This window comes from Magnolia sinica, chromosome 15 (assembly GCF_029962835.1).
Source record: "Magnolia sinica isolate HGM2019 chromosome 15, MsV1, whole genome shotgun sequence".
In the NCBI taxonomy this organism is placed as follows: Eukaryota; Viridiplantae; Streptophyta; class Magnoliopsida; order Magnoliales; family Magnoliaceae; genus Magnolia; species Magnolia sinica.
This window is the reverse complement of record NC_080587.1, coordinates 69,367,808-69,392,751: the sequence shown is the minus strand read 5'-3', so window position 1 is coordinate 69,392,751 and position 24,944 is coordinate 69,367,808. Positions and strand designations below refer to the sequence as shown.

The 24,944-nt window shown below is 41.0% G+C and overlaps 1 protein-coding gene across 2 annotated transcripts; it reads right to left on the bottom strand.

Annotated features, from left to right (window-relative positions):
* Positions 1–13,160: 13,160 nt before the first annotated feature.
* LOC131227341 (uncharacterized) lies at positions 13,161–24,571 on the bottom strand. 2 transcript variants are annotated; one of them, XM_058223125.1, is made up of 9 exons: positions 24,493–24,571; positions 24,179–24,331; positions 23,897–24,101; positions 23,481–23,571; positions 17,650–17,795; positions 16,993–17,239; positions 16,545–16,832; positions 14,975–15,176; positions 13,161–14,245 (listed from the first exon to the last, which is right to left on the bottom strand). In XM_058223125.1, exons 1-9 carry the CDS (start codon positions 24,554–24,556, stop codon positions 13,695–13,697), a joined length of 1,947 nt encoding a protein of 648 aa, XP_058079108.1. In that variant the 5' UTR covers positions 24,557–24,571; the 3' UTR covers positions 13,161–13,694. The 2 variants fall into 2 exon arrangements, with proteins under 2 accessions (XP_058079108.1, XP_058079107.1); XM_058223124.1 differs by having other exon boundaries at positions 24,179–24,524.
* Between the last annotated feature and the right edge of the window lie 373 nt (positions 24,572–24,944).

Here is a 24,944-nt window from a genome sequence, read left to right as displayed (position 1 = left end):
TGAAGATACATCAATGTGGACCCCACAGTCAAGGATCCACCCACGTCGGATCCACCGAAGCCACGCCCATAAGCGAGAGGCCCGTTCATCTGGTGCGCTTGTAAAACATCATGATTTGTTTATGACATCCAATCCGTTCATCATGTATGAAATCTCTGTTCTCAATGGAATCCAAAAAATCAGGCTGATCTAATACTCAGATGGACCATACAATGTAAAATCATTTCATAAAAACTCTAAAATCATGTTATGTGCTCCACCTAAGTTTCCGAAAGCCCTGAATTTTTTGTTTTTCCATTCATCCTGGCGGGGAAAACTTTCGGAATGGATTGGATATCTTATCTTTATACGGTGGGCATCACACACAATCTCAAAGTTTCTTTATGGTGGCTGTCCCCATCCCAAATGTTTCTGTGTTCTGATCCACCTTTCTTTCTCATGGGCCTGAACTTATGAACGGATTGGATCTGAGTCCTACATCATGGTGGGCCCCAAAACCGCTTCTTAGAATAAGCTCAAACGCTGTAGATGAGCAGACCTTCTAATGACAATTCCCGACTTTGCAGTATTGCCTTGCCTGCCCAAAACGGACCCGACCTAATTGTTTCATAATACGGTAGATTCAGAAATACCGGAATGGTGTACACCCATTTCTCCAGCGTACACGTGGAATGGTGATGTTATTGATCGGGTCCATTCATTTATAATTCACTAGGACGGATGGCTGTTGTTTGAAGGATCAAACCTATTAGAAAATCACATCCATCACTTTTCTAGAATTTTCCCTTATGAATATTTGAGAATGTCCACCGATCAGACGAGTAGGATTTTCCACTGGGAGTGTGATTTTGGAGACATAAGCAACCATATTTGGGCCCGATGTATAGATGGACCCGATTGATGCATCGTCCCAATATGCCACGTGTACGGTGACGAGATAGGCTCTACCATATACATGTTATCATGGATTCAACAAGCAGCCGTTGATGGGAGTTTTGGGAACATCACAAGCAATGGGGTGACATCGTGGCAGGAACTTAACACGTGCGCAGGCACGCTTGTGGGAATGATTTGAGACATCAGTGGCAGCCTCGGTGCATGTGCCAGTGGATACGGAACCAGTGCTCGTGGAGAAATTTTCAACTGTAGACTTTACCTTTTACCCACCGTATTTTCCAGACACTCCCAAACTTTACTTTTCCAAACTAAACCATGCTGGACGGACAAAATATTTTCAGACGAAAATACCCTTGCATTCAGCAGAGTGGCACCATCCATTCTGCAGACATATGGCTAACCGTAGCCATTGATAGAGTAACCATTACACAAGCCTTTGCACAGATACCTTGTATACCTACGCTACCAATAGCTACAGTTATGATCCGTAGCCATAAGTCTACAGTATGGATAGTGCAACTATACCGAATGCAAGGGTATTTTCGTCTAAAAATAGTGTGTCCATACAGAATAGTTTATTTTGGAAAAGTAAAGTTTGGGAGTGTCTGGAAAAGATAGTTGGTAAAAGGTGGGATTTATAGTCATAAATTTCTCATGCTTGTGCCATGTTTGAACGCTTGTTTTGGGTAAAAAAGAAATAAAAATAAAAAATTAAAATTTTTGTATCAACCTCGTTATTTTAATAGATTTTGAGTTGGCCCATGCAATATAGATGGATGTCAATGGATACCTTCACCTTTTTTTTTTGGTCTAGGTCCACCTCTCAAGACCCATTTAAAATCGCGTGGGTTGGGTCCACCATCTTATACATGTGATTAAAAATTGGATCTAATAATGTGGGCCTCAGGTTTATCATCTCCCACCAAGGTTAGATTGGTCCTATTAATTTTATTTTTATTATGATTAATACAATTAATTGAGAATATATCAACGCATGTTTAAAGAGAGAGAGAGAGAGAGAGAGAGAGAGAGGAACTTAAGATAAAGGCAATGGTTATACATATGAGAGATTACATGGAGGAAGGGAGGGAAAGAAGAGGTGCAGTTATACACATGTGCATGCTACACACAAAAGGAAATAAGGCAATTCATAATAGTTTCATTAATGGGTGTGTAAGACTCTATTAGGTGGGCCATACATGATCATCAATTTAGATTTGACCGTTAGATTATTCAAATTGAGTGATTCAATGAGCTTCATTACATTTGAAATCATTAAAGATAAGTTTAGGGTGGGATGCTTGGACCGTGGTCCCTATATATGGTTATTAAGTTGGATATAGAAACTTACGGTGCGGAGACCCTAGAGGAGAAAGATGAGTTTCACTGGGCCTTTTTCTATAAATACACGTCTTGGTCCCCTCACCCACACACGAGAGAAAACCCTAGTCCTATTGAGAGCTTCTCCTAAGGATATAAGGTGCGTAGACCAAGTATCCCTCGACTATATCACGACATCAGGAATATCTTTCCAATCAAGTACGCCTTTAAGATTTCAGTGTAGAATCTTCATTATGTATTCATAGGTGATCCATATATTCTGTAATATTCATATTACAATTTGTATCAAAGCAAACATTGCAATAATGTGGTAGATCTTATAGCAATTTAAGGAATTTTTCTATTATACCTACTTCGTTACGATTCATGTTCCGGATTACCGATCATTGACCGTTTTTTCCGTGCAAGAGCATGTTTATGGTATTGGTGGCTAGTGCATTAGTTTGTGTCGATAATCGATAACCCCTCTTTTGAAATCGAACTATAATCCTCTTTGTCGTTGAAATCCATTGAGTGTTATTACTATCAGTGTGTGTAATTGAATAGGGGTTTCTTAAACCATCGTCTTGAGATTATGTGATATTTGGCAATCCTAATCTCTGATTATATCAGATCCCTCACACCCATAGCCCTAGATTATGCCAGATCCAGTTGTAACCCTGTTACGTCAGCACTGACTGCCATTAATGGCGACGAAAACAAGGGTGAAACCCCCCATTAAGATCTATCTTCACTGCCCTCTTTGTGTTGGTTGTCTCGTGAACAAGGGGCCACGATAGCCATTGTTAAACACATCAAGTTTCAAAAACTTTTAGAAATGTCAATTTTGAGCATCATCTCCGGCAACGGGCCACTATCCACGGTTACAACATCAATGCCAAATGGTCAATTAAAGAAAGAAGTAGGAGAGAAGGCCGTAAAAGACCGTGCATACGCTGACTTCCGAGTTCTCGGGGTCACTTATAACCGGTTTTCATTAATATGCGATTAATCCAGTCTAAATGCACATTCTGAAATTTTCTGGAACATGAAGCATAACCACACAAGTCTACTGAAATGGAAGAAAATCAACTATACCTATATATACATATCCTAAAGAATATAAACGGGCACACAAGGTGACGCCCAACAAAATCACAAAAAGAATGGCATGACCAAAAAAAATAAAGCTAAGCCGCTGCTCGGTGATCCAACGACCCATCTACTAATCCGACGGGGTCCCACTCATCAACTGGAAGTAAGGGAACTCGTCCTCCTCCTCGAGACTCGCATCACCGAGCTCCACATAATCTGTATCTCCTGCATCTACGAGCGGGTCTGGTTGGTGTTTTAAAACACCGTCCCAGAGTGGGAGTGAGTGATCAACTCAGTGGGTGCTATTAGTCTTAAGTTGCAACAAGCATCAGTTATAATAGAAATTTAATGAAAAGCAATCATTCACAAATACCTAACTAATCTTATTAATGCACATGCATGGTGGATGATATGATGTATGCCCTCACCACAACTCTCCCTCGAGCGACTCCGTCTAACGATCGCATATGTCAACACTCCCTCAGAGCGACCTCGACTGCCGAGTCGCCAACCTAGCTAATGCCATGCAATGATGATGTTAACCGGGTTCTTAGTTAAGTCCATTCATCCAAAGATTTGAAAATTTGATACACCCCATATATCAAATGTCCCGAACTAGTTACGAGGCCAAGACCCCCAATGTGTGAGGCCAAGACCCTGGTCCTTACCCCGTCGGGTTTCCCCAATCCCCGACTTCAAGAACATGGAGGGTGTTGAATGTGGGATCGCTCGCGATCACTACGGAGGCGCATCACCCGGCAGTAGCCGTCACCTCGGACAGTATTCCCATTCCACCATGCCCGGCTCACGAGACAGTGGATCGATATTCAATTCGTTATCGATGGGCTACAACGGTGGTAGGGTATTCCAGTTTCCATACATATGTGAGCAAACAAGGTTAACAAACCAGGTGGGTCAGCCAGTGGACTAAACCGCACGAGCCCAGGCAAGTACGTGGCGGAACGACATCGGGTACAAGCGACCCATGTAGTCTAACTACTGCCGCCCACACGCACTCGCCCAAACCCATGGTCTAGCCATAGCATAGTCCTACCGATGGGACTACCGTCTCTCCTCATGTTCCTGACCAACCCAAGGGTAGGAATAGTGATTCATAGCATGCCAACTACCAATGTAACATCAAGCATATTCAACACCATGTTCTCATGTTGCTCAACATACAATTCAAATTTCTCTAGCAAGCAAACTATTAATATCATGAATGAGGTGTATGTGTGTGGTGTGGGTTGGTGAGGAAGTTAAGCACTTCCTACACCTCAAGGGATCAAATACATAAGAGCAAATGAATCATACACAATATGAAGCAACACATATGAGAAAAAGAAATCAACCAAACATGAGCATGTAATCATCCATACACTAGATCATGAGAGAGGCAAGATTAACATCAAAGAGAAATAAACATGCAGTTCATACAATTCCAACAACGTATTATCCCTAGGTTCCTCTAGATTTTTCCATACAACATACCAAGCAAACAAAATCATTAAACTCCAACTATAATTGGTGTTAGGCCACCTAAGGATAATAGTCCGCACCTATGGATCGTTGAGATCTTGAAAAATGACCTAGAAGCGCCAAACTCGATGTTGATCGGCCGGAATCCTAAGACATTGCACTTGCATGTTAGAATCTCATGCAAAACCTCCCTCAACATGAGGAGTTTTCAAAAAGATGAGAGATTTATCTACCCAATCGGCGGAGAGGGCTTCTCCCGGTTGTGGATCATGGATTTCCTTGAGGGAGAGGGATTTTACAAGATGGGACTCCCTTAGGCCCCACTTTGATCTATGGCCCACCTTCACTCTCCTTCATTCTCCCTTCCCCTCTTCTTCCTCTCTTCTTTCTCCCTTTTCTCTCTTCTCTTTCCTTCCCTAGGGCAAATTCGTATGGGGAGAGGGGTGCCCCAAATGAGGCCCTTTTATAATGCCAGATTTGGTGCAAATGGCCCCAAGTGCTAGGTTTTTACTATACTAGACCTATGAGAGGGTCTTTCTAAGCTCTAGGGCCCACTATAGGGCGTAGGAGTCGACACCCACCGTTGGATAATTGGCCCTAATGATGATCTACGTATGTATATGATCGGTCCACCATTTGGATGCGTCGATCGACAGATATGATTAAAAGTCTATTCAACGATCACCGATAGTCGATCAGGGCCGTGGCTCTATGGATATGAGTAGAAAAATATTCTTACTCCACAGGTAAAATTTGGTCACAAACCGACGGTCCGAAATCCTCAACTTTGCATAAGAGTGGATGACTTAATTCACTTAAGTTCCAACTCCCTCCTTTAGCGTATTTGCACTTCTCATGCACTCGTCCTTCAGCTCAAGTTGAGCAGTTCTAGATAGTACCCCGGTCTAACTCCTATGATGGGCGTCAAGCCCAGTAAGATGGACATTATTTTATAATTTTGGAACTAGTGGCCCACCAACGAGCGTTCTAGAGCTTGTTTGAAGAATCGAGACAGTTCTGGTGGCCCTCTGGCCATGAAACTTATAGGATAGGTGCTCCATTGCCCGATGAAGGGTCATTCAAAATTTAGGGACGATCGGATATGGGGTTTGGTCGCACAGGTCCGATTCGCGATCAACAATCACCATGCCACGATCGTGACCCAGATTTTGTGGGCGGGCGTAGACAAATACATTTGACCCTCATCGTAAATTATGAAGAAATTCGACGGCTAAAATGTCTTACATTTAAGTTTTAGTGCCGGCGGTCGATTCCAATTCGGCATTGTCTACTACAATTGAACCATCTACTCTACTTCTAGGTGTCCACTGGGTCTATGGTCCACGATGGTCCCCAAGCCCGTGAGATCTATGCTCTCCTAAATTTTTATAATTTTCTGACCTTCCCGTGTCGCGGTATAGCCCGCACAGGCTGTCGCTAAGTGTAAACAGTCATCTAGCTTGGAGGCTCGCACCAGGTTCTATCAAGGCCCGTCTGATCTATTCAATTGGGCTAATCTTGGTCTAATTTATTTGTGTACCTCACTACGAGTGGCTTAAACGAACGGTCTGTGGCAAATCCTACATGGACGCCCAGGACACTATTCTGTTGGCGGGACGTTATACTACACCGATGTTCAAGTAATCGGGCGGATTCATTGACTTCCTACGGTGATTAATCGAACCGGTGCAACTCTTTCTGGTGCCATCCTGTATACACCGCGTTGAGTGCTAATGGTTATGAAGTACTATTTAGGTTAATTAAATAAAATTTAAAAAAATTGATGGATTTTTGAAAATCCAGGATGTTCTGATAGGACACCCCCCCCCACGTCGTACAGCCACTATTTTTCGTGATGATGAGGTCGGTGTTCTAAAAGGACAAGGGTAGACCCTCAAGTGGTGGCAGAGCATGCGGCAGTTTCGGCTTCCTGCTGTAGTGGAGGTCTCATGGTGGCTAGGTTTCAACAGCTTCATTGTTGTTTTCTATTTTGGGCCTTGAAAGAAGATTGTTGCAATAACATCCTACCCAATCCAGGCCCTAATTTGTGACTTAGGAGAGGACTTGAGGTCGAGCACCGTCTTCCTCAAGAGGATAACTATTCTGAATCCACGGAACTTCTCTGGACTCCTCACAGAGACTTCTCGAATCCACGAGGAAAGAAAGCAAGAAATATAAATAAATTCAAGATTGATTAATGAATGAATAAAAACGAGTTCACAACCCTTTAAATAAGGGTACCAAGGAATGGGAAAGAAATCAGAATCAAACTATAACTAAAACTCCTAGAATTCGTGACTTACTATAAATAGTAAACTTACTCTTTATAGACGGTCGTGATGTCTACTAGTGCGCAAGGTTTTCGGCCAAAAATAGTAAGTGTCCTATTTGGCTTCACCAAACCGTTCTCCTAATTTTTCTAAGCTCTTTTCACATTGAACGCAACTCCTAAAGCCCAATGGATGAAGAGTTACAATCAAACTAAAACTTAATATTTATAGTAAAAACGAAATTAAAATAGGAAAACAACCGTCGATGTGGAGGTATTTCGCAAATCCACCTTAGGCAACCTGGCATAGCGGGGTTTGTTGGCTAAAGTAGCTCGTTCTACCCTAAAATCATATATTTTACGTCAGATAAATCATTCCGGATTGCGAGATACGCCCGATTTAAAGTCTGATGGTCTGAATCACTTCTGTCGTCGACCGGGCCTTTTTTTATCCATCTTGGCCATGTAACTATCCGTGACCCACTCTACATCAATTTGCGGTGAATGGGCTATTATGGGATAGGCTTTAAGCCCATTTTCAACCAATATTTGTACGTATTTTCTGGGTTGCTACTACTAGTCTCAACCTAATTTGGGGTCTCTATAGATCATGCTCCCAACTTACCAGGTGTTGGACTTGTTTAGAGTGATGGGCTTGAAAGATCATGAATGGGCTAGGTTTTGGACCTATTTTGAATACACTTTTGGTCTGTTTTGTGACCATATTTGGAGTATAATCTAGGCCTATAGCTTAACGAATTGAGGCTCATGTTTGGGGCATTTTTATTACTCGTTTTGGGCCCAACCAAAGGGTCTAATGTCTTGCATCTTTTTGGACCTTTAGGGGCCCACTCTCGGTACTTGGGCCTATTGTCCAAGATGATTCCAACCGTTGAAATTAATTATACTTGGGCTATTTTAATACAAGTAAAATCTAAATTAATAAGTAGATGGTTGGTGGATTTCACTTGTTGCTTAGTCTAAGTAATTCAGTATTCATGGTATAATGATATTATGTTCTGATTTGGCTTAAAATAGGGTCATTACCTTTATATTTGAGGCTGATATTTAGTAATTAACCGTTAAGAACTTAATCCAACTATCATTTTATAATATGTTTGAGCCTATGGGGCGGTCAACATCATCTATATTTTGAGCCGAATCATAACTTTTACAGAACGGATTGTTGTGAGTAGGACCATGTAACAATACTTGAGTATGGGAGTGAGGATTGGAGCTAGTTTTGATAGCCACCAAAGTGATATCAATTTGTGAAGATATTTTCTTTTAGACTTCCGTATATGAAATTTAGTGACTCTCCATTATAAGATTGCATTAAGTTGCGTTCGTATCCATTACGGGTGGTGGTCAGAAGAAATAGGAAGCAGCATACGAGCAGGGTAAAGTGATTGGTGATGGTAATATAATTTTGAGAGATTCATTTTGCCTAAAGGCAACTGATGCGTCTTAAATTTATTTCACCAGCATTGGTTAGCCTTACGTTTAGTAGAGCCTCATGTATGTCGTAATTTCGCCCAAATGAGTCGCAATGATACACTGGGCTCTGAACACAATTATGTTTAATGATTATGGCTCATCATCATTCTGAGTCATTTGATTAAAGGTCCCAATCAATCAAATTTTAGTACGTGCATAATATTTGTGGTTTATATTCATGTAATGTTATGGGGAATGTATTTATTTATTAATGTGAGTGTTTTACTTTATATGTTCAGTTGTAATTATTTCCAATGTTCCAAACTAATTCAATTCTATTCATTAGCTTATGAGGTCTAACTAACCAAAATAAAAGTTATTTGTTAAAATAGTCATAAGTTGCATGGACTTGGATCTAGCCCTGGAGGAAGTAGAGACTCTCATTCCATCTTATTCCAATTCTGAATCAAAAAATACGCACTATAAGGCCTAGACTAAGTTAAATAAAATATGTCTCAAGATCATAAAGAACTCTATTTTTCAGATCATGCAAGGTGTCATGCTCAACACCAAGAAAGCTAAAGTGTTCTTAACCGAAATAGATAACCGATTTATGAAATCGTATAAAGCTAAGATGAGTTCGCTCCTGTATAAGTTGACTCAAGCTACTTATAATGGTTAGGAAAATGTCAGGGAGTATATCAGTAGATTGTCCGATGTGATGGCTAAAATTTATGCATTGGGCCTTAAAATTAAGGATGAATTTCTGATTTTCTTGGTTCTGAATTCTCTCCCTCCATAGTTTAGTCAATTTCAAATTAGCTATAACACCTAAAAGGAAAAGTACACATTAAACAAACTGATATATTAGTGCGTTTAGGAGGAAGAAAGACTCAGAAAGTTGAGTAAAATACAAAATGCACACCTAGTGACATCTGGTCATAGACGAAAGGGGAATAAGAAAAGGTATCGCAATTCAGGAAAGTGTTCTACGGGTCCTGCGAGTGCCAATCAGTTTAACTTTGAGGAAAAAAAAAAAAACAGAGTCCTAAAGATAACTGCTTCTTTTGTAAGAAGTCAGGTCATCAGAAAAAAAATTTGTGCATAATTTAAAGAATAACTATTTTTTAAGAAAAAAATCAAGTTTTAGTCTGTTTTGAATCTAATTTAGTTGATATATCCATAGACTCTTAGTGGATAAATTGTGGTTCAACTAGTCACATATGTAATTTCATACAAGATATGCTTAAAAGTTGGACGCCAACTAATGTAGAAAGATTGATATATATGGGCAACGACATTATGGTAGGCATGGAAGCTATTGGAGTTTATAAGCTTAGGTTATCGTCACGACACTTTCTTCATCTAGTAGATATTATTTGTATGCCTTTTATAAGGTATAATTTTATTTTTGTCTCTCATTTAAACAAGTGTGGTTATGAGTTTAAATTTGAAAATAGAAAATTAAGCATTTACTATGATTAAGTTGTGATTAATTCTGACACTTTAATTAATAACATTTATCAACTAAATTTAGATGTTTCACATGTCTATAGCATTAACTCCTCAAATAAAAATACTGAAGGCATCAAGCGAAGTTTGGATTGTGAAAATTCTTCCATGCTGTGGCATGGGCGATTATGCCACATCTCTTATGAGAGATTGAAATGTCTTATGCGTAAAGGAATTTTTCACTCTTTGGACTTCTTAGACTTTTAAATCGGTATAGATTGCATTAAAGGTAAATAAACTAGAACCAGAAAAAGAGTGGCGTAGGAGTGTAAGACTCTTAGAAGTAATTCATAAAATCATCTACAGACCGTTCGCTATAGTATTCTAGAATAGGCAGAAGTATTTTATCACTTTTATAAAAAATTACTCTCATTATAATACTTGTACATCATAACGACAAATCAGATGCCATAAATACATTTAAGATCTATTAGGCAGAAGTTGAGAATCAACTCGACAGAAAAATCAAAGTCGTCATATTTGACCATGTTGACGAGTACTACGAAAGTTATGACAAATTTGGGCAAAATCCAGGTTCATTCGCTAGATACCTATATGATTGTGGTATCACCGCCCAGTACATCATGCCTAGTACATCGGAGCATAATGGTGTATTGGAAAGGCGTAATCACACCCTAGAAGACATAATGTAGTATATGATTAGTAATTTAACGTTGTCAAAATCTTTGTGGGGTAATGCACTGTAAATAGTTGTGCATATCCTAAATAGAGTCCCAAGTGATGTTGTAATGAAAACTTAATATAAATTGTAAACAGGGCGAAAGCCCAGTCTATGATACTTTAATGTATGGGTTATTCTAGAAAACTCAAACCAAATAACCTACATAAAAGAAAACTTGACCCAAAAACCGTTAGTTGCTTCATTATTGGATACCCAGAAAGATCCAAAAAATTCACATTTTAGTCATTCATATTCAATTAGAGTAATTAAGACTGTGAATGCCAAGTTTATTGAGAATACTGAAGATAGTGAGAGTACAGACTTAAGAAATATTATATTTGAGGAAAACCATATTATAATTTCCACCATAATCATTCAGAGTAGTGTGTCGTCCATCTAACAATGGACCTTGAAATCCTCATGGATGGTCATATAGAGCCTCAAATACACTCACTAACGAGGAAATACAAACCCAATTTAAAATAATAAGCCCTTAAGACGATCACATAGAGAGAAAAGATATGTGATTCCAAACAATTACTTTGTCTATCTGTAAGAGCATGAATTTGATATTGGGGTAGAAAAGGATCCTATTTCTTTTTCACAAGTCAAAAAAAGTACAAATTCTTCTCATTGGTTCGATGCCATGGAAGATGATTTGAAATTCATGAAGGATAATAAACTTTGGGACCTAGTTGAATTGCCTGAAGGGATTAGGCTGATTGGTTATAAGTGGGTGTTCAAAACTAAACAAGACTCTTAAGGGCAATTTTGAAAGGTATAAAGTTAGACTAGTTGCAAAGGATTTCAGTCAACACGATGACATTTACTTTAAGAAGACCTTCTCAAATATGTTTAAGAAAGACTCTAGGATCATTGTGTCTCTTATAGCTTATATAGATTTATACCTGCATCAAATGGACGTGAGAACTACGTTTCTCAATGGAAATCTAAGTGAGAATGTATATATGTTGTAGGCGGAAGGTTTTAAAGCTAAAGGATCAGAACATCTGGTCTGCAAGCTTAAGAAATTCATTTATAGATTGAAACAGGTATCACAACAGTGGTACCTAAAGTTTTATGAAGTTGTTTCCTCATATGGTTTCATTGCAAATACTCCAGATGAGTGTATATATGTAAAAGTCAGTAGGAATAAGTTTATTATATAATCTTGTATGTTAACAACATTTTGTCAGCCAGTAGTGATATTAGATTGTTGTGTAAGACTAAAAAATTTCTATCACAAAATTTTAAGACGAAAGATATTGGTGATGCTTCCTTTATCATTGGCATTCAGATTTGCCATGACAGATCACGTGGATTTCCTGACATATCGCAGAAGGCCTATATTGATAGGATACTCGGAAGGTTTGGCATGAAAGGTTATGCTCCTAACCAAGCACCTATTGTAAAAGGTGGCAGGTTTGGCCAATTTCAGTGCCCTACGAATGACCTATAAAAGAACAATATGAAAGATATTCCGTATGCGTCAACAATAAGGAGTATCATATATGCTCAATTATATACACGTCTGGATATTCCCTTTTATGGTTGAAATGTTGGGCATGTACATTAGCAATATAAGGATGAATCATTGGATAGTTGTTAAGAAAGTGTTACGCTACCTGCAAATGATAAAAGACTTGACACTCACATATAGAATATCCGACCATTTGTGTAACGACCTTGATTTTTTATACCGATATGAAAACCAAACTAATAAATTGATTTTCTAGTCATTAACAAAAACCAAGCACAAAGACTAGTAGTAGAGGCACCCGTGGAAGTTTTAATGTTTAGAATTAATTTTTCAACCGAGATTCTGTATTTTAAGAGATCGGTTGTGTGAAATCCAGTCGTCTTGGTCTATGGAAACTCAAACCTATGAATCTAAAGGCCAACATTAACAAAAACCAAGCACAAAGACTAGTAGTAGAGGCACCCGTGGAAGTTTTAATGTTTAGAATTAATTTTTCAACCGAGATTCTGTATTTTAAGAGATCGGTTGTGTGAAATCCAGTCGTCTTGGTCTATGGAAACTCAAACCTATGAATCTAAAGGCCAAATCATTTTAGAGACTTTAATACTATATTGATATGATGAATGGATTCCTCGCAACGATCAACGGAATGTATTGTTGATGATAAACAATGTCACAGAATCACTTTGACTTCACAAGCCGGATATTACGGATCCGAACAACCCATTGTTTCCCTAGTTTCTGTTGATAGAAAATCAGTAATTAGTTTTGGGTCAAACCCTTTTATTAATCAAGTTTATAAAAGGAAAATAGATGGAATAGAAACCCTAAAATTTCTATGAAAAAGATCGTGTAACAGACAAAACCTATCCGACTTTGATCGATTGATTTCGATGATGTTTGCCAAGTGATGCATACGTAAAAATAGCCCTGCACATCATGCATGTGTAAAAGGGCCACATTTGTGTCCAATCTAATCCACCCATCAGTTGGCCCCAACCATTTAAATGATCTTATTTTACATGAATCCAACTCGAAACTAAGGTCCAAAGACCTGATGGATGCCCAGACCCAATCAGACCCATGTCTGTGTCATAAAAACAAGCCCCGAACCTAAGAACCTAATAAGCCCGGGTGCAAGTACTCCACGACCCGATCCATTCACAAATTAGTGTACATCATACGGTTCACATCTCCAATCCTTGAATTATTCCAAGAACAGAACCCGAATTTAAGGCTTGGGCAAGGCCCGATTAATAGATGATCTTGAATTTAAGGTTTGAGCCCAGTCCTTGGGCCTTCTACACGATACCAAACACGGCTCAAAAGCCCAACAGACGATCTGAGCAATTGATAGCCCAGTGCATATATTTTTGTACCAATGTGCATGTATACATGTCTCTCTCTCTCTCTCTCTCTCTCTCTCTCTCTCTCTCTCTCTCTCTCTCTCTCTATATATATATATATATATATATATATATGTCCACGTGTGAAACTCCATGCATTGATCACAACGTAACAAATCACAAAGAAGAAGATGAAGATGGTGATGATGATGATGATGATGAAAGAATGCCCGTTTGCTTGCGTGGCCGAACACCCATACGGAGCCCAAACCCGAACGGGTACAATGGGTCATAATGCGGGTCCCCAACGTTCATCGGCAGCTGGTCCACCCGGCGGAACCATGTCCTCGGCAACTTCCCACTGAAATCATAGTCACCAAAGATAACGTCGGCAATCCCCTTGCCAGCCTCGCTCCCCGGCAGCCATGCAGTAATCAGTGCGTCCATCGCATCCACATACGGCTCTATGACCAGCGGCCTACCCGACACTATGATCACCACGCATTTCACGTTGCGGCATACGGTCTGGATTGTTTCCACACCACCAAGCTGGACTGTCAGCTCTGAATTATCACCCTGGGTCTCCGCGTAAGGGACCTCACCGACGGCCACGATCGCGTATGAGAAGTTACCGTTGGACTCGAAGAAATGTGGGCCCGGCTTCTCCTCGAAGACCACTTGGGCCCTCTTGCTGACTGCATTCTTGATCCCTCCCAGGATCGTCGTCCCTGAATACGAAAGAAATTATCATGAGTGGGCCACGGTCCTGATGATATATTGGTCATTTTATTTAAGAGGCCCAGACGGGCCCAAGCACGTATGGGCCTAAACAGAAGGCCCAAGACCGGCCCAGTGGACGAACTAGTAGGTCCAACCCGGAAACGGATTGGCTACTCCCCCTGCCACTAGCCAATGACTAGTGGTCGGTGTTCTGTGGACCCCAACATGATGTATGTGTCTCATCCATGCCGTCCATCCATTTTTCAAGATAATTTTATGGTATTAAACCAAAACTGAGATAGATAAAAAATCTCAAGTGGGCCACAGAGTCTTGATTGAACTCTCACCATTAAAAACTTCTTGGGGCTACAAAAGTTTTGGATCAAGATGATATTTGTTTTTTTGCTTCATCCAGGTCTGTATGACCTAATCTACAGGTTGGATGTCAAATAAACATTACAGTGGGCCCTAGGAGGTTTTTAATGGTAGACGTTCAATCACTACTGTTTTCCCATGGTGTGGTCCACCTGAGATTTTTTTCTGCCTCAATTTCCTACTATGTTATTAAAATGATGCTTAAAAATGAATGGACGGTGTGGATAAAACAAATAGATCATGGTGAGGCCCACATAGCATTGACCAGGCATCCATACACGTGGGGGACATCAACTAAGTAGATCTTAACCATCCATTCACTGGACTTTTCACTCATGGACCCACCATATCACCCAACTTACCAGTGGTGGTGTTTCCTTGGCCACCTTCCCAAGTGATGGTCCACCCGCCAGACTGGTAGCCGATGTCGTTCGCGTGGGTCCCAGCGACGAGAATTCTGCGGGCCCTCTTGCTCAATGGCAGCATCCTTTCCTTCTTCTTCTTACCATTCTTCAACAGAACAAGGCTCTTCCGTACTGCTTCTCTAGCCAATTCTCTGTGCTCCTGATTTGTACCATAACAATTTAAAAAAATACGTGTTACTAATGCTGAGAAAATTGTGGATCGAAGCAGGACGTGATGTATGGGTCTAATCCACCGTCCATCCATTTTTTTCGTATCATTTCAGGACATGAGCCCAAATTTGAGGTAGATCGAAGACATATGTGGACTACACAATGGGGATTCAACTCTTACGGTTGAAAACTTCTTGGGGCCACCGAAGTTTTGGATGGAGCTGATATTTGTGTTTTCTCTTCATCCAGGGCTTTGTAACTTTCCGAATAGGTTGGATGGAAATTAAACATCACAGTGGACCCTAGAAAAGTTTCAACGGTGAGAATCTTTGTCACCGCTACTTCCTGTGGAGCCTTGGATCTGCTTCATTTTTCGGATTTGATCCCAAAATGATAGGAAAAAATGGATGGACGGTATGGATAAGCATCACAGTGGTCACTCAAAGCTCCTACCACACTTATACGGTGGGGCTGAAAGTTAGGCGGGTTCAACCCGACGGTTGGGATTGGGCAGGATGTATCGGGTCTGGTCTTGAGCTTGGGCCATACAAACACTAACCCAATAAAACTTGGGTTGGGCTCAAGTTGAGGTCTCGAGTTGCCCAACACAACTCGAACCCGATCAATATATAAATTCTTTATAAATTAATTATAATTGAGTATGGATCGTTTGTGTTGAAGGCACAGGAAATTCCAATGCCGTCGGGTTTCATTGGTCGATGTCATTTCCAATTACTCAAGCGAACAAGATATTCCAGATTTCTCTCTCCAAAATAAATTGCTTGATACACAATAAAACTTTTAAATGAATATTTATCCTATACTTTAACTTGTTTGTTTAGAAAAAATGAACTTTTTTATGATAAATGTGTGTGTGTGTGTGTGTAATAAAATTATAGGTATAAAAAATAAGACGTATACTTAAAATATAATAAACTAATGTAATAATAAAAATATTAGCATATATCTACCGGTTCAACCTGACCGAGCCTGCTTGGGTCAAGAATGGGTTGAGAATTCCTAACCCACGGTCCGATTACGCGTACTCCTATGTTTTATCTTTCTAATCCTTTTCATTTGTTTCGAGATAGATACATTCTAGTTCTTTCCTTTTCCAATGAATTGGAATTGTCAATTCATCCATGACTGTTTAGTCAAAACATACATTTTGATCGAACCACATAGTTTAGTTTGTTTGTTGTGGGTCATGTCTCGTTTCAAGATTTATCCAGCGTATCAGGTTAGGTTGGGTTGGGTTAGGGTTGAGGTAAACCTGGGGTTGGACTAGGGCCCCAAACCGCCCGACTTTCAGCCCTAATATATGGTGTGGGTGATTGCAACGTGATCAGGGGCCCACCTCATGTCCCACCATGTGGAGGAGTGATCGATCGGCCATCGGCTGCTCGAACAGCCCTGATGCAAACTTGACCCTCAAGATCCTCCTGACGGCATCGTCGATCCTGGCAGTTGAGACCTTGCCAGACGAAACCAGGTCCGTCAGATCCGTGATGAACCGTTGATAATCTTTCGGGATCATGATCATGTCTATGCCCGCGTTGATCGCAGCCATCAAGCACTCCTCGTAGTTCGATCCAGCAGGACTCGCGATCCGATCGACGCCCTCCCAATCTGAGATCAGCAATCCCTGCAATGGGACCACACACAATTTGATCAGAACCGTTAAAGTGGTAACTCCCACCATGAGCCGTCAACTGGGGCCCACTAAGCGATCACGACCATTGATACCATGGGCCCACCTTGATAAAAAAATAAAATAAAATAAAATAAAAAATCGAGGAACTTGCCTGGAAGCCCATCTCTTCTTTGAGGACCCTAGTGAGGAGGTACGCATTGGCGTGCATCTTGATACCGTTCCAGCTCGAGTAGGAGATCATGATCGTAGATACGCCCATACGTATGGCATCGATGTACGGCCGGATGTGGACACTGTACAGTTCCTTATATGTCGCGATGGTATTGTTCTCATTCACCCCTCCTTGGGTCCCACCGTCGCCCGTGAAGTGCTTGGCGCATCCGACCACGCTCTTGCCCCTGCCCCACATTTCACAGATTGCATGAACGACGGGTCATTTGCTAATTTGCACACGACGTGCACCATGCAGAAAATCTGTACCGTGCATACGTTAGGTCCCACCATCAAGATCACGTAGCACAAAAATCAGACTGGTCAGATCTTCAGGTGGGTCACCCTGGAATAGATGGATAGATTACAGCAGGACTCAACATACAGGTGTGGCCCATCCAATGAGTGGATGAAGCTTGTTTTCAAGATGATTGATCTTGTTAGAGGGGCCTATGGCTTGCATGGTAAATGGGGACCCGGTCCACCTTAGGCAAGGGCTGGGATTGGAATGGGCCATGGTCCTTTTTCTCATGGGCCGATTTGCTGGGCCATTTGAAAATTCAACAACCCTAGAAGGAAAAAATTGGGCCCCACTTACCCTTGGGCTACAAAAGGGTAGCCTGTTGGGTGATCTTGGGGTGGAGAACCCTGTAATCCTTTGATGATCTGGGCCATGCTTCGGACAATCTCTGTATCTTCACTGTAGCTTTCGTAACATCGGCCCCACCTTGGATCTCGACATACCTAAGAAAAAAAAAAAGCCCATGAAAAATCATTAGCGTTGGCAATGGGCCAGAGGTGAAGCCCGGCTCTTGGACTAATCAGCTTAGCTCATCTTAATGTATTGGGCCTGGCTCATTACGAATGGCCCAGCCGACGTCATCAACGTTGAGCATTGTCATTTTTAAGTCCCGGATGGGCCACAAGCACAAAATCGTATCTGAGTGACTAACCAACTATTTTTAACCATTGATTTACATGAATAATGATGGGATGGTGTTGATCATTATATGACAGTAATTAAAGTAATGCAATTGATAATGTAATTATTTTGGGACATCATTAGTAGGTCATGTGCTCGATAGAATAATAGTCTGGTGACATACATGTTACACATGTAATTCTTGAAAGGATTTTAGATGTATTCCAAGCTCTTACGTGAATTTCAAACCCCTTCTTTGAGGGGGATTTTAAACGCCCTGGATTTGAAAAACTCAGTTATTTTGTAGTGCCAAACAACCAGGAGCTTTGAAATCCCCCCAAATCCAAGGTGCCAAATAAGCCCTAAGATTATGGAAGAGTGAATATGGTTCGAAGACAAAAAAGGCAAGTAATCTCCTGAGGTTACGGATGAGTCATCAGACGAGGAACAACGAAACGAATATGTGTACGAATATGTATACGTGGAGGCAGTATCCTCTTCTCAACCAGCTCTAGCAAACACTGTGAATCACATTCTTAACTTGTGAGAAGATTTACGATAGATTGCATAGGGCAACGGGGCTTAAGTAGAGGCATTCACCCTAGTGCTTGATAATTTCTTTAAGAGGTATTTAACAACTTTCAACCGAGTTAAACCCTATGGCTGACTCACCAACCAAAATAGCCGACTGGAATTTGTTGACTCATCATCCTATCATGCAAAAGATCGTGGTAAGAAAGGCTGAGAGAGAGAGAGAGAGAGAGAGAGAGATGATATTGTTGTTAAAGACAACGGTTAGCGCTAGTAGGTGAGGAGTAGTCGATATAGCCTTAATTGATGGGGGATTGCGGAAGCACACAGAGATGAATTTAAGATAGCAATTCAATAGCATCAAACAAACATAAAGATAACATAACGATTTAATATGAAAAAATTCTTTTGAAAAAAAACCATAGCACAAAGTGATAGATGATAGCTTATCCGATTCGAACAACCTCAAATCTCACTCTTGCTATACCTTTTGAAATCTTTGAATGATTTAGAAACCTTAGAATCTCATTGATACCCTCCCGAGTCCGATTACCCTCCAATACATAGCCTTTGAGGAAACAGAGTCAAAATAATGGAAGGACCAAGAGGACCTTCCCATTCCAACAATCGAACCATGACCCACTTGAGCCGTTATCACGGTTGGACAACAAATAAGCGGACCAGGAGAATCAGGGGTGCCCTAATGATAGCAAGGTCACACTCAGGTTGAACCATTCCAGCAGTAAAGCCTTGAATTAATTAAGTCGTTTGAGGATTTGGACCATGACCTGGCTGAACCGCACCGGGGAGGAGGAGGGGGAGATAGATTCCCCAACTGAGTTTAATGGGTGGACGGTGTGGATGAACCACGTACATTCACAGTGGGCGCAACTGAGTTTAATCAGTACGATAAAAGCGTACTGAGTAACTCAGTACTCAATCCGATTTCCACCGGAGATGAGGGGGAGATAGATTCCCCAACATACGCATGCTTCCAAAACATTGGTGAGATTGAAGATTCAACGACCGTCAGTTACGGAACCCTTGAGTGGTTGAGTGGATGGTCGTTTGTGAAGATGAAATTGGACCGTTGAAAAGTAAAATTTAAATGGCTCATATTCAAATCCAGGCGTCAAGGGTAGGGTCATAAATAAAACATGATTATAAGATCATAGCTTCTATAAGCTAGCAATGTGAACATGAACGGTTCAGATCATCACGGGTAAAAAACCACCGCGTCCTATCAAATCCTTTTACCTCCGTCGAGACCGACGATCAATCACCACTGGATTCATGCTAAGATGGTCTGATTATCTGAACCGTCCCTCGTTATCAATTAAGCCACTCTCTCACAATCAAGTGTTAACGGTGATCCTCACCTTCGATTTGTAGAATCGAATATGAACCATTGAAACTTTCTTCTCATTTCTCTAAATTTATCAAGACAGCGACAGACAATTGTTCCTGAGTCGCGACAAACGAACTCTTAATCACCCGCAGATTACGCTCTATCCCTCTCGTGCCTGGATTAGCCTGGAAATTGATTGGGTGGCTTCACCAAGCACTGTGGGCCCCACTGATATAGGTGGGGTTAGCGTCTTGCCCACCCTTGATGGGGCGCGGATTAGCTACTGACAGGTTGAGTAGCGAGACTGGCTACTGAAGTGACGTCACCAAGTTCCATGGGCCCACATAATTTATGTTTTGTATCCACACCTTCCATCCATTTGTAAAGATCATTTTAGGGTAATATCCAATGAATGAATTAAATCCAAATCTCCAGTGGACCCAGCACAGAAACAGTGGGGATAGTGCCGCCCACCATTAAAAGCTTCTAAAGGCCACGAAAGTTTCATATAAAGCTGATATTTTTGTTTTACCTTATTTCATATCATTTTCAACTTTTGAATGGGTTGGATTTCAAATAAAACTTATAATGGGCCTTCTGATAGTTTCAACGGTGGGAATCACTCTCCCCACTTATTTCTGTGGCGGGTCCACTGTATCTTTTCATCCGCCTCATTCTTTGGCTCATGCCCTAAAATAATATAATGGATGGAAAGCGTGGATACCACACCATGCATCATAGTGGGCGCTTGGTGACGTCACTTCAGTCGCGTACTCGCTACTCAAGGTGTCAGTATCTAATCCGCGTCCCCTTGACGTATCTGTTTTGAGTCCCGATCGTCTGTTTGTCATGAATGGAAGATGATTTATGAGATTGCATTTAATGTAGCAATGACGACGGGATATGATTGAACCACATCATGAGACTGTATTTAATATAGCAATGATGACATGGATCATCACAGTTTAGGAAAAAAAGGAGTTCATTTATTTTGAGTAAATCCGGTTTCATCAATTTTACATCATCCATTTAAGTCCGCTTCCCAAGCTCATTTCAAGACATGATAGGGTTGTACACATAGCAGGCTTGTTTTTGTTCCGTGCTCTCCTGGAATTTAAGCTCGTGCTTATCATCGGAACTTACTTATATTTTACAAATTTGGAGTTGAGCATGAAGCGAGCTAGTAGATTAAGCCGAGGTGAGCTTTATGTCAAGTTGAGTTAAGCTTGCTTCTAACCCAACTCAACTCGCACCCGATTCAACATAGCCACCCAGCCCAATTATTATAACCCACACCGACCCAACTCCTAAATCAAATATTTAATTAATTAATTAATTATATTAAATTATTATATTAATTTATTTTTATTTTCATATATAATATAATATATATTTGAATCGAGCCAAGCTCCAACTCGAGCTTCTAACCAAACCAAGTTCAAATTAAGCCAAGATCAACTGCGATCGAACACAACTTGCTTTCAAAACGAGTTAAGTCCTATGAAACTTGGCTTGCCTCAGGCCTTCGTTCGAGCGTTAGTCAGGTTGAGCTTGATCGGGCCAAGCCAGTCAAGCTTTTCAAGCTAACTTGGCTCATGTACAACCCTAGGCATGAGCCCAAAAATACAGCACAGCGTAAGATCAAGTGGACCACAACATTGAAAATGGTTGGGATAACGATAACCACAGTTGAAACCTTAGCTAAGTGGACCACAACATAGAAAACCGTTGGGATAACGACAACCACCGTTGAAACCTTAGCAGGGCCTATAATGTTTATTTTCCATCGAACCTGTGAGGTCAGACACGGAAGGTTTTAACGGCAGGCATTCAATCACCGTGCAGTCCACTTATATAATAGTTTATTCTACACCGACGCTTGTGGGCCAACGGTGATGTGGGGGCCATATACACTCCAGATATATGGCGCCCCACTTCAAATTCACTGTTCCCCCGGTATCCAGGAAATCAGACCGATTGAAAACCATCCAAAACACTTTTCATTGTGTGTGGGGCCATTACAAAAATCAAGTAAGCCACGCGAGGTGAGTTCAGAAGTTTTAGTCATGATTTGACATGGTGTGGGCCACCTGATTTTTAGATGTTCCTGATGGGATCGCATAATTGACGGAGTGGGACGTGCATTGCGTACTGACGCTGTCAATAGCAACGTTGCTGCTGGACGGTGCTCTGTGGACCCCACAATGGTTTTTTTTTTTTTTTTTTTTTTTTTTTTTGTCTATGTTGTTCATCAAATTTGGATCATTATTTTAGCACATGAGTCCAAAAATGAAGTAGATCAAATCTCAAGTGGACCAATGATTGAACTCTCACCCTTAAAAACAGTAATTATTTCAACGGTGGGTGTTCAATCACCATTATTGCGAGTTTTGGATCGGACTCATTTTTTAGGTTAGTACTGTACAATAATTATCCAAATTGGATGTACTGTGTGGGTCCCACATATCACCGTCCAGTAGCGACTCGATATTGGCCGAGTCAGTATGCAATCCGCATCCGACGGAGTGGGTGTGATGAACACATGACGGTAGGCCCTGTAGGAACCCTCACGGGCCACTGTGATTTTTGGGTCTTATCCAAACCGTTCATTCATTTTTTTTCATATCATTTTAGTAAATAAGCCTGAAAATGAGGCAGATCCATGGTTCAAGTGGACCACACAGTTGAGATTAAACATCTACTGTTGAAAACTTCTTCGGGGTCACATAAATTTCGGATAAGCTCATATTTGTGTTTACCCTTCATCCAGGTCTGTGTGAACAGGTTGTAAGGCAATTAACCGTCACGGTAACTTAAGCCTTGAATCCATCTTATTTTTTATATTATATCCTTAAAATGATATGAAAAAATGGATTGACGGTGGGGATATAACCGTTAACATGAAGGTGAACCGGCGGGGGTAGTACCCAATCCGCGCCTTGCCCTATACACCTGGAAGCGATTTAGGTGTAGCCCCGGCCTGACCCGCGAGGGTACGAGCCTTACCGTAGACCCTACCTTGATATACGTATTCCATATCCACTCCGTGCATCCGTTTTTCCAGATCCTTTTATGTCATGTACTCAAAAATTAAGAAGATCCAAATCTCAGGTGGACCATTTCATAGGAAATGGTTGTGATTGAGAGTACTACCATTAAAAACTTCTTAGCACCCAAAGTAACATTTATTTAATTTTTATTAGTCATCCAACCTATTGATAAGGTCAAATAAACCTAGATGAAGGGTAAAAGAAAACATCAGCTTGATTAAAAACTTATGTAGCCCATTAATGGTCAATCACCACTTTTTTCTACGGTATGGTCCACCTGAGAGTTTGATCCACTTAATTTTAGGTTCGCATCGTAAATTGATCTGGGAAAACGGATGAACGGTTCAGATATATAATACATACATCAAGGTGGGCCCCACAGTAAGGGCCGCACAGGCCAGGGCCGTACCTAATTCACTCCCTATACACCCTTTTTTTTATTACACCTATACACCTAATTCCCTATACACCTAGTTGCAGAAAGGAATTAAAAATTTAAATTAAATTTAAAATTTTAAAAATTAAAAAAAAAAAAAAAAAAAAAAAAAAAGGAAAAGTGAAAATCACGAAAATCTTACAGCCAAACAGGGAGCGAAAGCGTATGGTATTCCCGTCCCTCGAACCTCCAACGCAGTGGCCCTTCCAATTCTCACCATCAAATCCTCGTCTCTTCAAAAGAAACCATGGATGCATGGATAAATTACATAAATTCTATCATAATTTCAACACATGCAAGACTAATATATGCTTTATGCACCATTTCTTAATGGTGGTGATTCATAGCAACCATGTGCGGCCCACATCTACATCAATCGAGACTGATATCAGCCGTTGAATAACCACGTCCGATCGTCCGATCGCTGTGATCTTGATGGTGGCCCACGTTCTTGAATGCAACAGCAATGGATACCGTAGATGAATCGTACTCACAACAATTTAAGAAATGGTGAAAGACTTACACTACAGCACTGATTATCTTTCAAGAACCCCTTACCTTGCAGCTCCGAGGCCAATGTTATGTGGAAAGATGGTGGCCCCCAAAACATTGTTATGCCCGTGGACTGCATCTGTACCGTAGATCATCGGAATTCCGAGCCTTGATGACATGGCCGATTTCTGGAAGTCGTCGATCATATCCGCCCACATCGACGGAGTAGCGTTGGGGGCCGGTACGCTTCCTCCACCATTCAACACACTCCCTAAAATCAATAAATAAATGAAATGAAGTTGAAATTCAGGACAGATCCAAGAAGGAGAAGATGGATGATGGACAGACCGATGAAAAGATCACGTAGGACGTCGTTGGAAGCGACGGAACGATCAATCTGGGCCATCTGGCCGATCTTTTCAGGCATTGTCATCTGAGAGAGGAGGTCGGAGATTCGATCTTCGATCGGAGCCGTAGGATCTTTGTAGATAGCTTTGAATTCTGATGTGGATGATGAAAGCGTGGGAGAGAAGAAGAGGAAGAAAAAGCTGAGAAGGAGAGAGAGATGGAGATGAGGGCGTACGGTTTTGGGTGCCATGGTTTGCATGGGATCTTTTCTTTTTTTTCTTAAGAGGGAAGGGTGTATTTGTAATTTTGGGAACTTTTCTTCAGACATATGAATACCACTGAAAGAATCGTCAAATATATACTGGAGAGCTGGGACATTAAAGCGCGCTCTTTCGTTTTGCGTCTGTCGCGACACTGGATCCAACGTGCGTCGTCACCGTGTGGAGCCCACTTGATGAAACTTTATGATTATTTGAGCCGTCCATAATCTATACACTGCTGTAAATAACCTAACATTTTATAATTATGCTTCAGTAATGATCCTAACCTTTGATTATTAGAGTAGAATGAGAGCCATTGATTTTATTTTATTTTTTCGATGTTTGTAAATTCATCTAAAGATAATGATAGGTACAGGACCCACGGTTTCGTGCGCCGTAAGAGGAAGAAAGAAAAAGGATTCGTGAGGGAGAGGGAGTCGGAAACGGATTGGCTACTTCCCTGCCACCAGCCACTGGCTGGTGGTCGGTGTTCTGTGGGCCCCACC